The 14,123-nt window shown below is 42.3% G+C and overlaps 2 protein-coding genes across 8 annotated transcripts; one reads left to right on the top strand and one right to left on the bottom strand.

The window, feature by feature from the left end:
• Window positions 1–2,841: 2,841 nt before the first annotated feature.
• LOC116921300 (DNA ligase 1) lies at window positions 2,842–13,657 on the bottom strand. 7 transcript variants are annotated; one of them, XM_045172957.1, is made up of 16 exons: window positions 13,636–13,657; window positions 13,448–13,562; window positions 9,770–9,835; window positions 8,166–8,613; window positions 7,945–8,071; window positions 7,732–7,820; window positions 7,318–7,646; window positions 7,030–7,255; window positions 6,674–6,963; window positions 6,298–6,565; window positions 5,577–5,847; window positions 5,242–5,483; window positions 4,632–4,755; window positions 3,558–4,563; window positions 3,289–3,469; window positions 2,842–3,231 (listed from the first exon to the last, which is right to left on the bottom strand). In XM_045172957.1, the coding sequence occupies exons 11-16, from the start codon at window positions 5,845–5,847 to the stop codon at window positions 3,001–3,003; spliced, it is 2,055 nt and encodes a 684-aa protein (XP_045028892.1). In that variant the 5' UTR covers window positions 6,298–6,565; window positions 6,674–6,963; window positions 7,030–7,255; window positions 7,318–7,646; window positions 7,732–7,820; window positions 7,945–8,071; window positions 8,166–8,613; window positions 9,770–9,835; window positions 13,448–13,562; window positions 13,636–13,657; the 3' UTR covers window positions 2,842–3,000. The 7 variants fall into 7 exon arrangements, with proteins under 7 accessions (XP_045028892.1, XP_045028891.1, XP_045028894.1 ...); XM_045172956.1 differs by lacking the exons at window positions 9,770–9,835; window positions 13,636–13,657 and having other exon boundaries at window positions 13,448–13,567; XM_045172959.1 differs by lacking the exons at window positions 9,770–9,835; window positions 13,448–13,562; window positions 13,636–13,657 and adding an exon at window positions 5,930–6,221 and having other exon boundaries at window positions 8,166–8,447.
• LOC123471039 lies at window positions 12,386–14,014 on the top strand. The gene has a single exon (XM_045171896.1). The coding sequence runs from the start codon at window positions 12,386–12,388 to the stop codon at window positions 14,012–14,014; it is 1,629 nt and encodes a 542-aa protein (XP_045027831.1).
• The last annotated feature ends 109 nt before the right edge of the window (window positions 14,015–14,123 follow it).

Below are 14,123 nucleotides of genomic sequence, written 5' to 3'. Positions count from 1 at the left end.
ATTCGGATTTGTGGGTAGCGACATAGCCCTCCATAAGCATTTCATCGAACTATGAGGACCCCCACGTCCCCTTTCCGGCCAGAGCCCTCCAAACCTCGATATATGTTGTTTTTATATATACCGTACAGTAAGGGCATGACCCCCTACGGGCTTATTATGAGTCAAGGGGAAACGGGGCCACAGAAAAGAAGGGAGCCCAGATATGCACTTCAATTTATGTACGACAAATACCATAACAAGAGAGAATATTTTTCATTCCATAGGTATTTCAGATCGTGTTTCCAAATGTCAGCATTGATAAAAACTCCAGCCTTATTCTGAAACCTCATTTTCGATTTATTACGATTCTTTATCTAGATAAGCAAAAAAAAAAAAAAGAAAAAAAAAACACAAATCAGCACAACACATTTTTACTTATGGAACTTACTTCAAACATTGATCTGTGCAATCCTTCTATGGTCTTATACTCGAAAAGCTTCTGGTAGGATTTCTATGAGAAAACCATACACGTTATAAGATGAATACCAATTATCCATGTTAAAAGAACACATAAACACTTCAGGTTCGGTATAGGTGACCCTTTCTGATACAGCTAAAATCCTTTAAAATAAAAAAGGAGAAATGTAGATATGAATTAAGCATAAAATCTTGCCCCAACCAGAAACCTTTTCAGATCCACTATTACTATTTATGTTTCGTAAGAAAACATAAAATAGATAGACATAAAAAATTCTTGCTTATATAATGATGCATTTTTCACCATTTTCCTTGTTACTGTTATACTTCTGGCAGGAGAATCTGAAATGGATGGTGATAGCATACGATCATCACTTTGACAACTTACAATTAGAACTTAGTAAGAACCTACTGAAAGTTTTTATCCACGCCAACATCAAAACGGACTCCTTAAGCAAACACGTTTTAGGTGATGCCAAAAATTTTCAGTTCGACGATTCATCAGAACGGATAGCAAGGCTACTAATTTTAAGAAAATTCCTTTCATACCTGTTAACTCCCTGTATGGTTTTCATCGATGCCATACCAGTGAAGAGAAAAGTATTTAGCGTCGTTTGAGTGCCCGATTCGCTAATGCTCTGCGTGTCAAGGGGACAGCCTTCCTATGTACGGCAAGCAGAATCATTTGAGACATCTAGCTCTGACAAAACTATAATAAAGGAACAGTGTTATGCCTGGTTCAATTTTGGCAAGACGATTCGCGATAGATAAAAAATTCGCACACCACCACTAGTAGACCTAGTAGAGTAATGCTCTCGAAGTGTTTCTCTACTGTAAACAGCAGCCGACCTTCCGGATTCGTTTGACTTTATCATCTACACACACAGAAGTCTGTGAATGCCAAATAATGCCGTTAAGAATACTTTATCAATTGACAAAAAGTAATTGATTACCTAGGTTTCTGTTTGAAGTCGACCCTAGACGATTTCAAGGGATCGTCTCTATAACCGTCTTACACGCTTGTGATGGTGGAATTTTTTGCACACTTCTCACGTTTTCTTCCCCAATGCTTTCTTAGCAGATAAGGATTTTTAATTTTTAATTTTACTCAATTATGTTTCTCACCTCATCACTGAGAACAGATGAGCATGGCTTGTTAATATTTTGCAGAACGATTATTTCTGTCTTGAAATTACCAACATCTAAGTATCTAAGTTCTAATCCTACATAAGATTAAAATGTCCAACACATTCTGTCAGGCCTTTCTACTTGTCTTGCATCTGGCATCTTTTACATGATACCTTTAAAAGAAGAAATAAAGAAGGTAAATAAAGCAGAAGATTGATATTATGACATGTAACTATACCATATGCCTGAAAGTGTTGCACATTCCATAGGTATTCCGAATGAATTATAGTCAGTTGTTCTGCAACTTGAATATGGACTTGTTGTATTTGCTAAGGGCTCTCAATCCTGAAGCTAATCCTTGATGGGTGATATGTTAATCTATTAGAAGGTTTAAAAATTTTAAGTAACGTGACATACAGGATGATGTCTAAAATCATAAAAAGAGAAGAAATACCAAATGTCGAGTTGCTAGAAATTCTGCCTTGAAAACCTTGCACCTCTGCTCGCACTAATATGTCTGAGACAACTATGGTCTGGACTGCTTTTGCCGCTCAAAGATTCAATGAACTATGTTAACCGATTCATGCCTGCCCCGTTTCGTATAAAAATCGTCGTCTCTCGGTTGTTGCTGATTCAGTTGATGGTGGGTTTTGTTAATGTCTATAGAATGAAAGTTAATAAATAAACATGTAGGTCTATCATTCCCGAGCCAAAGTAGTCTCGCTTTTTACTCTTCACTCACTACTACGTATGTCGTTACTTTACCTATACATCCTTTACGTCTTTACGTAGTCACCGATTTCTCTATTTGGAGTTTGTGTTGAAAATTTTTGGTTTCTAAACTTGAAGTTTGTTGGTTTGGAGTTTTTGGTTTGAAAATTCATCCAAGACGTTGAAATAATTGTGTTATTTAGTACGAAATACAATTAAAATAGAAAAATTCTATTTTTCACTCCTGTGTAGAAAACCGTTTTGGGGGGGCGGGGGTGATGAATCCATAAATCGACGTTTCCTGCATTCTGCAACCACTGTTGCGGAGTGGTTCTTGATTTCCTGTTCGTGCGGAACATCAATGTGCGCCCCCCATCACATTCTGACGCCATCTGGTGGGGCAGCTAGCAGTTGTAGTTTTGACTTACCAGGCTGCTAAATCCTCTGAAAGCAAGTTACATGCACCTCGCTGCGTTTGTTTCGTTTTATTTAACGAACTCTACAATCTGTGACGAAACGTTACCAATCATACTCATCATTCAATTCTTCGTCAGTAATTTAGATTTGTATTTATAGTTTTTTTTCTGTTTTTTTCATTTTCAATTGGATTTTTCAGTAGTTTTCTTGGGTAGATGGATAGATAGATAGATAGATATATATGTATAATATGCATGTGTATGCTTGATAATGGGCTTAATCTGAAACTTAGCCGAGTTCGGCCAAACAATTGTTGAGTTCGATTTCTAGGGCAGAATAACGGCTGCGCTCTTTTCGTAACTCCTCTTGAGCCATGTCCACTTTGGATTTTAGCAAGTAATTGCCTTTTTTCAGAGTACTGAGCGTGTTATCATGGTTACGCAATCGCTCATTAAATTTCTCCATGCGAGTTTCTATTTCGTCACTTTCCGTGTCCTCATCACTCTCCTCCTCCTCTACCTGAAAACAAAAATCATATTGTTATCTCAAAAACATTAGAAGTTAACTGCAACATACATCATCGATCTCATCATCTTCGTCCTCTTCATCTTCTTCTTCCTCCTCTTCCTCCTCCTCCTCTTCTTCTTCACTGTCTGTAACTTCGATTTCTTCAACTACAATTTCGACTTTCTCATCTTCCCCAAGTTCGTTCATCATTACGGCCATACCATCGACTTCCTTCTTCAATGCGGCATACCTAAAATCAACAAATAATTTGTTTTGTCAGATGCCAATAAATTTCGAATTCTATTCAATAAATATCGATTTGCTAAAAAACTACCAACTTCTTTTTTTCGTCTTTAAGATCGTTGCGGAATTTCTTCAGTTGGAGATGAAGTGCGATCCGCTCGTTGCGCACGTTTTTCTCCTTATCCTTGGTGGAGCGCAATCTAGAGGTCAAAAGGGACATCTCCCGTTTCTGTGCCTTAAGGTACGCTGTGCTTTCATCCTCTTCTTCTTCTTCTTCCTCGTCTTCACTCAATTCCGCTGGATTGTTATTCGCCGAACTAATGTTACTTCCACGAGAGTCCTGCCTTGACATTTGTTTCCGCAAATCACGCCTGCTACTGGATCGAGCCGGACGGCTGTCGACGACTGGTGGTGGTTCGATTGGATCCGTCTGAGTCCCGAAATCACGCAACTCTGTTTCTTCTGGTTCACCGCCACCGTTAAGCTCCTGAGCTTTGCGGAGCTTCTTCTTTAAAACAGCCACTTTCATTTCAAGATCTTCCATTTCAGCCTGAGTTGTTACTAGTTGATTGGCCGCGTCCTTGTAACGTGTTTCAAACTCTTCGGCAGACTTGCGGGCCAATTCAGCTTGACCCCTCAATGCATTCATTTCTTCTTCGACGGCATCGAGATCTCCGAAATCTTCGTCGGAATCATCGTCTTCGTCACTCGAGTCCTTTTTTACTGGTTTACTCCTGTTTATCATTGTCATTTTTGACGTGGACTTCTTTAGTATGGAAGGTGCTTCCGGTGCAAAGTGATTCGTCGATGAAGACCTCCTCGTCGTACCGTAAGAAGGAGCTATTGTAGACGAAGGTTTGTGACTACCGCCACCAGCAAGTTCTTCCTTCAATCGACGAATTTCGCTTTGCAATTTGGCATTTTCCTCGTCAATTTTACGACGATTTTTCAATTCGATTTCAAGCAATTGCTTAGTGGATTGTAGGTCGTCACGAACTTTGTCAATGTCATCGTAATCAGCTTCCGGTTCAATTAAAGGAGTGGTTGGCTCTGCTGGATCTGCTTCCACCATGCTCACTTGTCTCCGGAAAACTCCCAGACCTAAGATTTACCCAACGTTTACCCAAAATTGTAAGAAAAAGAAAATAAAAAAATATATATATTCAAACCATTTAAAATGGGTCGAGATCGATCGTTGCACTTGGTCTTTTTCAAGCGAACACCTTTCTGGATTTCCAACAGAATCTGATTTGCCACGCAGTCGCTCGTTGGCTTTTCTGATTCGTAGACGAACTATATTTTAAGAATACAATCAATATCAGTATTTCTAAGCAAACGTCATCAACGACGACGTGGAATTTACACGGCAAATTCAAATTGTTCTAATAGAAACGAATGTGAAGATACGATATTGGAGTTCATCATGCGTCCATGCAAATGATTCTAGAGGATAATTGGCAAATTCAACAACTGATAAAACACGTGCACTCTGCCAGCAGACGATACCAAGCGGTACAAAATTACCATCTCCGACTGCCCGTTCTTTATCACATTCGAATTATTTTGAATTATTTAAAGCTTTTTTTTTTTTATCAAAGTGGATACGTTCTCGAATTCAAGGTGAGCGCATTCGCAACTAATGTAGTGTGCTGGTGAAGGTGTTGCAGAGACTCTTCCTCGACTGTTGCTTTTGTTTGTTGCTAATGCTGCTCAGTTACATTTGAAAATTGAAAGGATTCTTTGCTGTTGCATTATAACGAGCAGAGAATGGTTATTTACCACTTCTTTCGTGTTTGCATCGTCGTCTAGGCAGGTGATTGGCGTAAACGTTTGACCGGGAAGTACCTTTCCTTTGGCCTTAGCTTGCGGCAAAATTGGCCGGCTCCGGTCGTTCGTCTGCACCCGACGTAGTTGTTTACCTACTTCGATTTCCTTCATCATCGACGCCCAATCGGGCCGTTTGCGAGGCGTCTTTTTGTATTGTTCCAATTTGACCGCAACATGTTCGGGAATTTCTCGTTCTTTAATGTTCCAAACAACAGCGACCGCAAATTTCAAGAATATCATCTCCGCAAAGTATTGAAATACTTGATATTACTAGAAGAAATACTTACTCTGAACTGCTGAAGGTGGTGGTGGTGGTGGTGGTGGCGGCGGTGGTGGTGGTGGAGCAGCCATGGTTGATGGCGGAAGAGGTGGAGGTGGAATTATAAGACGTCCAGTGGAATTATTTGCACTTTCCTGTCGAGACACTCTACGCCAAGGCGGTACAATCGGCCCAGTACTGGCCTGCTGTTGCAGCTGCTGCGGTTGACCGACACCGGTGCCTGTGTTTCTGCTACTGCCGGGCCGAGACAACGATAAGCTCGCAGTGGATGTCGGCATCTGTCCAATTCAGACAAGAAAGAATACGAACGGATGAGGCTTTAGTTTTTTGTTTTTTGAAAGCTTTGACATTTTCCCCTACGTTTTTCACGACAACAAATCGCAGCTTGGCATTGGCAGATACTTCATGAAAGACTGCCAGAAATTGTCTTTTGCCCCTGTCTACCTTCTTTTTTTTTTTTTCTTCTTCTTCCTACGGAATAGGGGTGGGAGAAAGCTTTTGAAGGCCAAAATGGTTTTTCTTAACGTCTCAAAATGATAGTAGAGCGTTTTTTTTTCTCGGTTGTCATTGCCGTCTATGTGTGCGTGTTAGGATGCACACACGTTGCAGCCGTACAGATGAGTGCTTAGTGGGTGGGGCTGGGGTGCAAAAGCTTTTTCTCAGTTCTAAGTATAGCTCACAGCAGCAGTTACGCGCTGCCATTTTGTTTCTTTTTCATTAACTCTCACCTTTTTTTTTTCTGAATGCTTTGTGGTTGCTTGTTTCTTTTGCTTTGTTTTTTCTTCTGCTGCTTCTGGCTGGCCGACTGACGGACGCCCCAATGGCGTAGTTCTCCCTATTTGCTGGCTGCCTTATACTTATAACTGCCAGCCGCACGTGTTTACAAATGACGTCTCGAGCATCGACGGGCGAGGCACAACCGCCAGTTGTAATTGATGCGTAATGATTGCGTTATGGATGCGTTCTTCGGCTTCTAGTCGCCTACGATACTTGTATCTACTTTTGGACAATTAAACGAAATGTGATAAAAATCATCCATTAATCACACGATCCTAAGAAAATAAAGCATCAACAAAATGAAGAGTGTATGTGTTTAAGACTCACGTTGGGTGTTGCTGGGCGGGACTGTTATCATCACAGTCAATCCAGCAAATGTAGAATATGAGCGATAGGCTCTGTATGCCAATCTAATTAGACACAATAGCCCACAGAAGAGTTTGCTGGAATTTTCTTTCTTGGCTGAACGAAATTTTGGGGGCGAATAATTTGAACGTCTTCGACTACGACGGGCGGAGGAGGGTAAGTGCAGGACGTTCTGAAATGGTTGGCCTCGACCTGGAAACTGAGAAGCGACGCCTTGAAAAAGGCGGCGGATAACGCACGCTCCCGACAATCTATAAATAAATGGGATCTTCTGAATATTGTCTCGTCGTTCAACACCTCAGCAAGCTTGCCCTTACCCAAGGACTGATGCTATACTGTTTCTAGATACCACAGTACATTTTTCTTGCTATGAACTGCTAAGAAAAACGAAGGTAACGATCTTCATGAAAAAGAAGAAGCAAAGTAATAACGCATAGGCCTGCCTGGTTGATTATCGGATCGTTATTCACGTTATTATGTTGTGCAGAGTTGGCTATCCTGTCTAGATCTCCTCGATAATTTAGGTTGTAGCACATGTGACTCCTGTTAAAAGAAATATTAAAATTTCTCTTATTTAAATTGAGTTCGGTTATATATATTTATACCTGGAGGTAACGCTCCCAAACTGACCGTTGCAAACATCGTCATCGGAAGCATCAACAATAACAAACGAAGTCGTCTGACGTGTTCACTGAGGAATGGCAGGAATTTCGAGATTCTGAGTCCCGACGCCGAAATGACGTCACAGCAGCGGTACGTGATGTCAGCCAAGGCACAGAGGTCTGAGAGTGAAAGTTATGGTTTACAGATTGTTGAGAGTAGCCAGCCAGGGATGTAATTCAAAAGTGCAGTTTTTGATGGCTTTAAAACATATTCCAGCAAAAGAAGTTCAATGGTGATGTAAAATTGGTCTCCGATAATTGCCATCTATTACCTGTACATAAAATGATATCAAAAGTATATCATATGGGATTTTTTTTTCATGCATAAAAATTATTTGTAAATACATTACTAGTTACCAGTGTATTTTTTTAATAATTTTAATTCATAAAAAATTATGGATTTTGGAAACATGGCTGCCATCTAGGGATGAATTGCAATCCTTTTCCTGCCACCAAAATGGGATATCAAAAGTTATAAAAGAAAATTAAATAAAAAAGAAATTCAAGAAACCTCTTCCAGTGATTCTGAAATTACTCATTTAAATGAAATAAGAAAAAAAGTATGTCTACTTGTGTTTTTTGTGCTATCTAGAAGACATTCAGGATTCAGGTATGATGTAACACGTAACATTTCGTTGATTTGTTCAACATCGGTACCAGTTTATAACGTATGAGTTTGGACAATCTGTTAGTACGACTGCCCGACCGAGATTAGGGTAACAATAACATTGTGTGTCGGAAACAGATGTAAATTTCTTGGAAAAACGTCAGAGACAGAAATAATAAAATACCTTTTGTCACGTGATGTAAGCAGTTGACATGCAAAGTACGAAATATCTAGGTATTTGGCACGTGAATAGTCACTGAACAATTCTTCACCTTTTCAGGGTACGATAAAACAGGCAAACGTGGTCTTCTTTTTTAGATGACATATCCAACTTGGTATCCGTCACCTAGGCCAACCGTTTTTCAATGCCTTTTTACAAGGGATCACGGGATGCCACCTTCTTTTGTTTTAAGCAGACAATCAGCTGGTTGATGTTTGTTTTGTTTTTTATTTAAATATAAAGGAAACTATATAAGAAAATATAATGAAAAAATGAGTTCGCCTTGATCCTTGGATCCACTCGGTTGTGTCCTGTGTCTCTCCTATTTGGCGCCCCAGAAAAAAGAGACAAAAAAATATCTTTGTTCAGTACCGCTCCCATACTCCAACTCCTGCCTATTGGTCAGAGAATCCTACGGAGAAAGTTTTCAGTGAAGTGAAAAGTAGAAAAGTGAAAAGTAGTAAAAACACAAAAAGAAAAAAAAAAAAAAAAAAATTTTGCTCAGTACCGCTCCTATACTCCAACCCCTTTCTATGGGTCGGCGTATCCTACAGAGAAAGTGTTCAGTGGAAAAGGAAAAGTAAAAAAAAAAAAAAAAAAAAAAAATTATTTGCACAGTTGCTCTCCCACACCCCAACAACGGACAATGGTTGCATAAGCCTAGGTTATACCCCACCAGCTGTTCCCGGTTAAGCAAACTACTCCTGCACACACGGATTTACCACGCGGACTGCGATAAGATGTACCATCACCCCCCCCCTGCAAAACGCAGTCTCCCGTCTTACAGCGATGAAGAATGGCCGACAATTGGGAACCATCACGGTAAAAATACCCCGACCAACCTCCCACCTGTAATCCTCAAGCTGACAGACGGGAAAGCAAACTTTCGCCAAATGGATATGGCAGAGCTAAAAGCTTTCACCAACGAAATCGTAAAGTTAGTAGGCAACCCCAGACGATCTGACTGTCCACGAGGAGGGGACCTCTTCGTGTACCCAGTAGACATAGGGCAACGAGAAGCGCTCTTAAAGATCTCCAAGATAGCCAATCGCACTCTAACAGCGACCCTCCCTAATTCTATGACCGGACGGAAAGGTATCATCCACAGAGTCCCCGTTTCCGAATCTGAAGCTGACTTGCTTGATCTCCTTGGCCCCCAAGGAGTCACAAAAGTAGAAAGATTCACTAAAACATCTAACGACGAAAGGGTGCCATCTGAAACAGTAGCCCTCACGTTCAAAGGACCGCTCCCAACTAGAGTCACGCTAGTAGCACTGAGCTTCAAGCTCCATACGTACTACCCAAGTCCCTTCAGATGCGGCAAGTGCTGGAAATTAGGACATACCAGGAACCACTGCAACAGTAAAGACCAAAATTGTAAGACTTGCGGGCAGTATCACAACACCTCGGAGCCCTGTACACAGAAATGCGTAAACTGCCATAGCGATGCTCATCCCTCTGACTCTAAGGAGTGTCCAGCCTACACCGAGATGATCGCCTTAATAAAATACGCCACAGATAATGACGTGTCCGTCTCAGATGCGAGGACTAAAATCGGTCTAACTTACAGCGCGGCCGTCAATAGGAACACAGCTACCACCGCTCACCAGCCAACTTCCTCTGAAATAGAAACCCTAAAACAAACCATTAATCAGTTAAAAGATCAACTCAATGAGCTCCAAAACTCAACTATACGCTCACTTCAAACAAAAGTAGATCATGTGGCCACAGAGGCCTCGAAGGCTAACAAAAGAATAGACACCTTCGAAGATAAATTCGCCAACAGATTTGATCAATTAGAACGGCTTCTTCTTGCCCGCCTCCCAGCCCCTAAAACGGACTCAGATAACCTGTCTATCTCGGACTCTGAATCTAGCAACTCTAATCACAGCTCACCAAAAAACACAAGCTCACAATCGCAGATACACGCTAGGAGGGACTATATGTCTACACCTGCGCCACGCCAAGAAGCCTCAAGCAGCAAAGACAACCGGCCAACAAGTAAAAACAAATAATGGAACTAAAACTCATCCAATGGAACGCGCGGGGCCTAACAAAGTCCCGCTTAGAAGAATTTCGCAATTTTTTAAGTTTAAATAAACCGTCCGTGGTGTTACTCTGCGAAACGCTGTGGAACAATAAATTTTCTGTTAAATTTCGCACTTATCACCTAATAAAAAAAAACCGCACTGACAGACCAGGGGGCGGAGTAGCCATCCTTGTCCACCGCGCCATTCCCTACACCGAGATCGCCTCCAAAAACACACCTAACACAGAAGCCATTGGTATCACTATCCACAATACCAAATACGGTAGCATTGACATCTTCTCCATCTACTGCCCCAAAGGGAACTGCACAAAAGAAGAACTGATACAGCTCAGCACCTCCAAAAACAACATTATTATCGGGGGAGACCTCAATGGGCACCACGAATTATGGGGCTCAAACCAAAGACCAAACAAAAGTGGAAAATCCCTGTACAGTACGCTCCTTGAAATCCCAACTATCTCACTTATCACGCCACCACAACTAGCTACTTACATCAGCCCATCCACTGGTCGCACTTCAACACTAGACATCACTATCGCCTCAACCGCTATAGCAAACGACTCGGTAGTCACTCTAGGGCCCTTTCTAGGCAGTGACCATATACCTGTAGTCGTCGAAACCAAAATTTCACTAAAACAACCCACCACTGGTCCAGCTAGATGGAAATTTGAAGAGTCTAATTGGCATAAATGGAATGCAGAAATCAACAAAACACTTGCCTCTGAAAAATTTGCTAACTGCCAACTTCCCCTACTTATCTACCATCAATTCAAGGAGGCTATGATCGGGGCTAGCCACACCTATTTTAAAATGACCCAACCATCCCACCGAACCACATCAGAACCCACCAAACCTTGGTGGAACGAGTCCTGTAAGGCTGCGGTGAAAGCCACACGAAAAGCACTTTCATGTTGGAGATCCGATCCGTTCTCAGAAGAAAAAAAAATGGCTTGGCGTAGGACTGAAGCAATCAAAAGGAAAACCATTCTTCTAGAAAAAAGGAAATCCTGGGAAAAATTTATATCTAATCTAGACTCGAAAAAAAGCTGTAAAACCCTCTGGACATTCACGAAAGCTATGAGTAGCGGGGCTACCCATCCTTCGGCTACCAACAACCATCCCCTGTCCAAAGCGGGCGAACCCATCACCTGCCCTAATGAAAAGGCAACAATCTTTCTTGACACCTTCTTTGACAGATCAGACACCCAACCCGCCAAAAACAAATACTTGGAAGAACAAATTTACAAAGCCATTACCTGCAATCAGCCTAACCCCCTCAATTCTCCCATCACCCTAAATGAAATCGAAGAAAGTCTCAGACATCTAAAAAGCAATGCCACAGGCCTAGACCTTACGCACAACAAAATGATCACAAATCTCAACAAAGAAAACCGGGAACATATGCGCCGCATGTTCAATACCCTACTAGACCACGGAGAAGTCCCACTCGAATGGAAAGAGTCGGTCATTATACCCATACCAAAACCTAATAAATCGCCAAAAAGCCCTTCCTCATACCGTCCTATTTCCCTTACTTCCTGCCTTGGTAAGGTAATGGAACGGGTTATCAAAAATAGACTTAGCTGGTACCTAGAGTCGAATCACCTGCTCCAACCAACTCAAGCAGGCTTCCGCCCTGGCAGGAGTACCATGGATCACATCGTGGCCCTAGAAAACCACGTCAAAATCGGATTTAGTAGTGGTCGTCCTACAACTGCCATATTTCTTGACATAAAGAAAGCGTTCGACCGCACCCAACACGATGGCGTCCTCTACAAATTAGCATGTCTCGGCATCAACGGCCGTATACTAAAATGGATTCAATCCTTCCTTACCGGAAGAACTGCTCGGATAAGAATAGGTGATCACCTATCAGATACACAACCAGTCACCAGAGGAGTGCCTCAAGGAGCAGTCCTCAGCCCTCTCCTGTTCAACGTCATGATGAGAGACCTGCCTCCCCCCCCCATCTGGCGCCTACACTCTCCAGTATGCAGATGACGTACTAGTCTACGCCAGTACCAAAAACGCAGTCGACGCGGAAGACCTCCTACAACCCTATTTAGACAAGCTGTACAGATGGGGTGGTAAGTGGGGACTAGAATTTCAAGCGGATAAATCTGCCCTACTAACCATGTCACGCGCCCGCAAGTCTCCGCCCGGCCCCTTGCTGTTTATTCATGGCAACCGCATTCCTAACGTTATAAAGAATAAGTTCCTTGGCCTCACTTTCGACCAAAAATTAACTTGGTCTGCCCACGTTGATACAGTAGTATCCAGCTGCCTCCAAAAAAGGAACATCTTCATCCTTCTCACCAATCAAAAATTCGGGCCTAACATCCACACACTAACGACACTTTTCAAAAGTATCGTACGCAGCAAAGTGGACTACGGCGCTATTGCCTATGGAGGAACGAGCTCAACAAACATTGCAAAAATCGACATAGTCTGCCGCGGAATCCTCAGGATGATCCTGGGGGCTTTCAAATCCACACCAGTGGACATCATATATGCAGATTTAGGACTTGAACCGTTCAAAAAAAGATGCCAATGGCTCAAAGCACGCTACCTAATAAAACTGAGCAAAAACCCAACCAATTCAACATATCAGCCGGCCTATCACCACATCAAGAACCCCAAGGAATGGCCCCCCAGAAGCATTCCAAACATTTCTCCAATGCTCAGCGAGTTAGCTGCCCTTGATCCTAATCTCTTCAAAACGCTCCCCGACTACTTCGCCCAAAGAAAAATTCCTCCGCCATGGTCTTCTGCTCCTCATAAGACGTCCTATTTCCCAATGTCAAAGAAGTTTGCACAAGTCAATCAAAGTGAAGCCCGTGCCAAGATGAGCCATGCCTTAAAACATCTACCACACACAACTATTAAAGGCTACACAGATGGCTCCGTCTCATCGCTCTCCACATCATGCGCCTACACCTTTCCCGAAATTAAAGAACAAGGTGCCTGGTATCTCACGCCTGGGTCTAACATCCTAACTGCTGAGCTACATGGTATATTCAAAGCCCTTGAAACCTGCTACCACCTAGACCCTGGACCCACGCAAGTACAAATCTTTACTGATTCACAGTCAGCCTTGATGGCTATCGAATCAGCCACAACTCACTCACACAACCCTATTATACATGACATATGGAATCTCCTACATTGCCTAAAAAATGCAGGAACTTACACTCACCTTACATGGATCCCCAGCCACATTGGCATTCCTGGCAACGAAGATGCTGACAGGTTGGCAAGTAACCTAGCCGACATCCCATGCACCAACAAAATCAACAACACCCTGACGGCATCTGAATTAATTGAAAAATACAAGAGAAAATGGTTAGCAGAGACACTCACCGAGCTGAAACACTCTGATAAAACCTGTCTCAACTCAAGGGACAGATTGGGTGTCCTCGAGTGGCATCACCATCCCATCAGAAATATCTCTATTACCCTCCATCGACTCAGATCGGGCCACAATAAGCTCAACTATTTCCTCAGCAAGCTAGACATGGATGTCTCTCCACTATGCCGACATGGATGCCTTGAACTGGAAGACACAAAGCACGTCCTTACAACATGCAAACTCTATTATAATCTCCATGCACCAATCAAACAATTCTTCATGGAAAATAAACTTACCTGGGATGTCAACACTCTCATAGGCTTGAACATGTCACTGGACAAAAGTAAACAACTCCAAATCCGTGACGTTCTAGTCTCATTCCTCTGGAAATCCAAACTGCACCTGATCATCTAAACAAACGTTGAAGCATGGCGACGCACCAAACATCGTCTACTCCACAACAGACCCGTTACAAACCCTGGTGGTGATATTGGGCATCAGGCCCAGATTTTCTCAGACACCC

Source organism: Daphnia magna, linkage group LG4 (assembly GCF_020631705.1).
Source record: "Daphnia magna isolate NIES linkage group LG4, ASM2063170v1.1, whole genome shotgun sequence".
NCBI lineage: Eukaryota > Metazoa > Arthropoda > Branchiopoda > Diplostraca > Daphniidae > Daphnia > Daphnia magna.
The sequence above is the reverse complement of the archived record's forward strand: the minus strand, read 5'-3'. Positions and strand labels throughout refer to the sequence as shown.

Excerpts from the sequence above, each read along its gene's own strand:
- LOC123471039 (XM_045171896.1), top strand. The coding sequence starts at position 12,386 with ATGTCACGCGCCCGCAAGTCTCCGCCCGGCCCCTTGCTGTTTATTCAT.
- LOC116921300 (XM_045172957.1), bottom strand. The coding sequence starts at position 5,847 with ATGCCGACATCCACTGCGAGCTTATCGTTGTCTCGGCCCGGCAGTAGC. Across the intron at positions 4,564-4,631 it reads ATCTCGACCCATTTTAAATG|GTCTGGGAGTTTTCCGGAGA; the intron begins GTTTGAATATAT and ends GGTAAATCTTAG. Across the intron at positions 3,232-3,288 it reads AAGATGATGAGATCGATGAT|GTAGAGGAGGAGGAGAGTGA; the intron begins GTATGTTGCAGT and ends TTTTGTTTTCAG.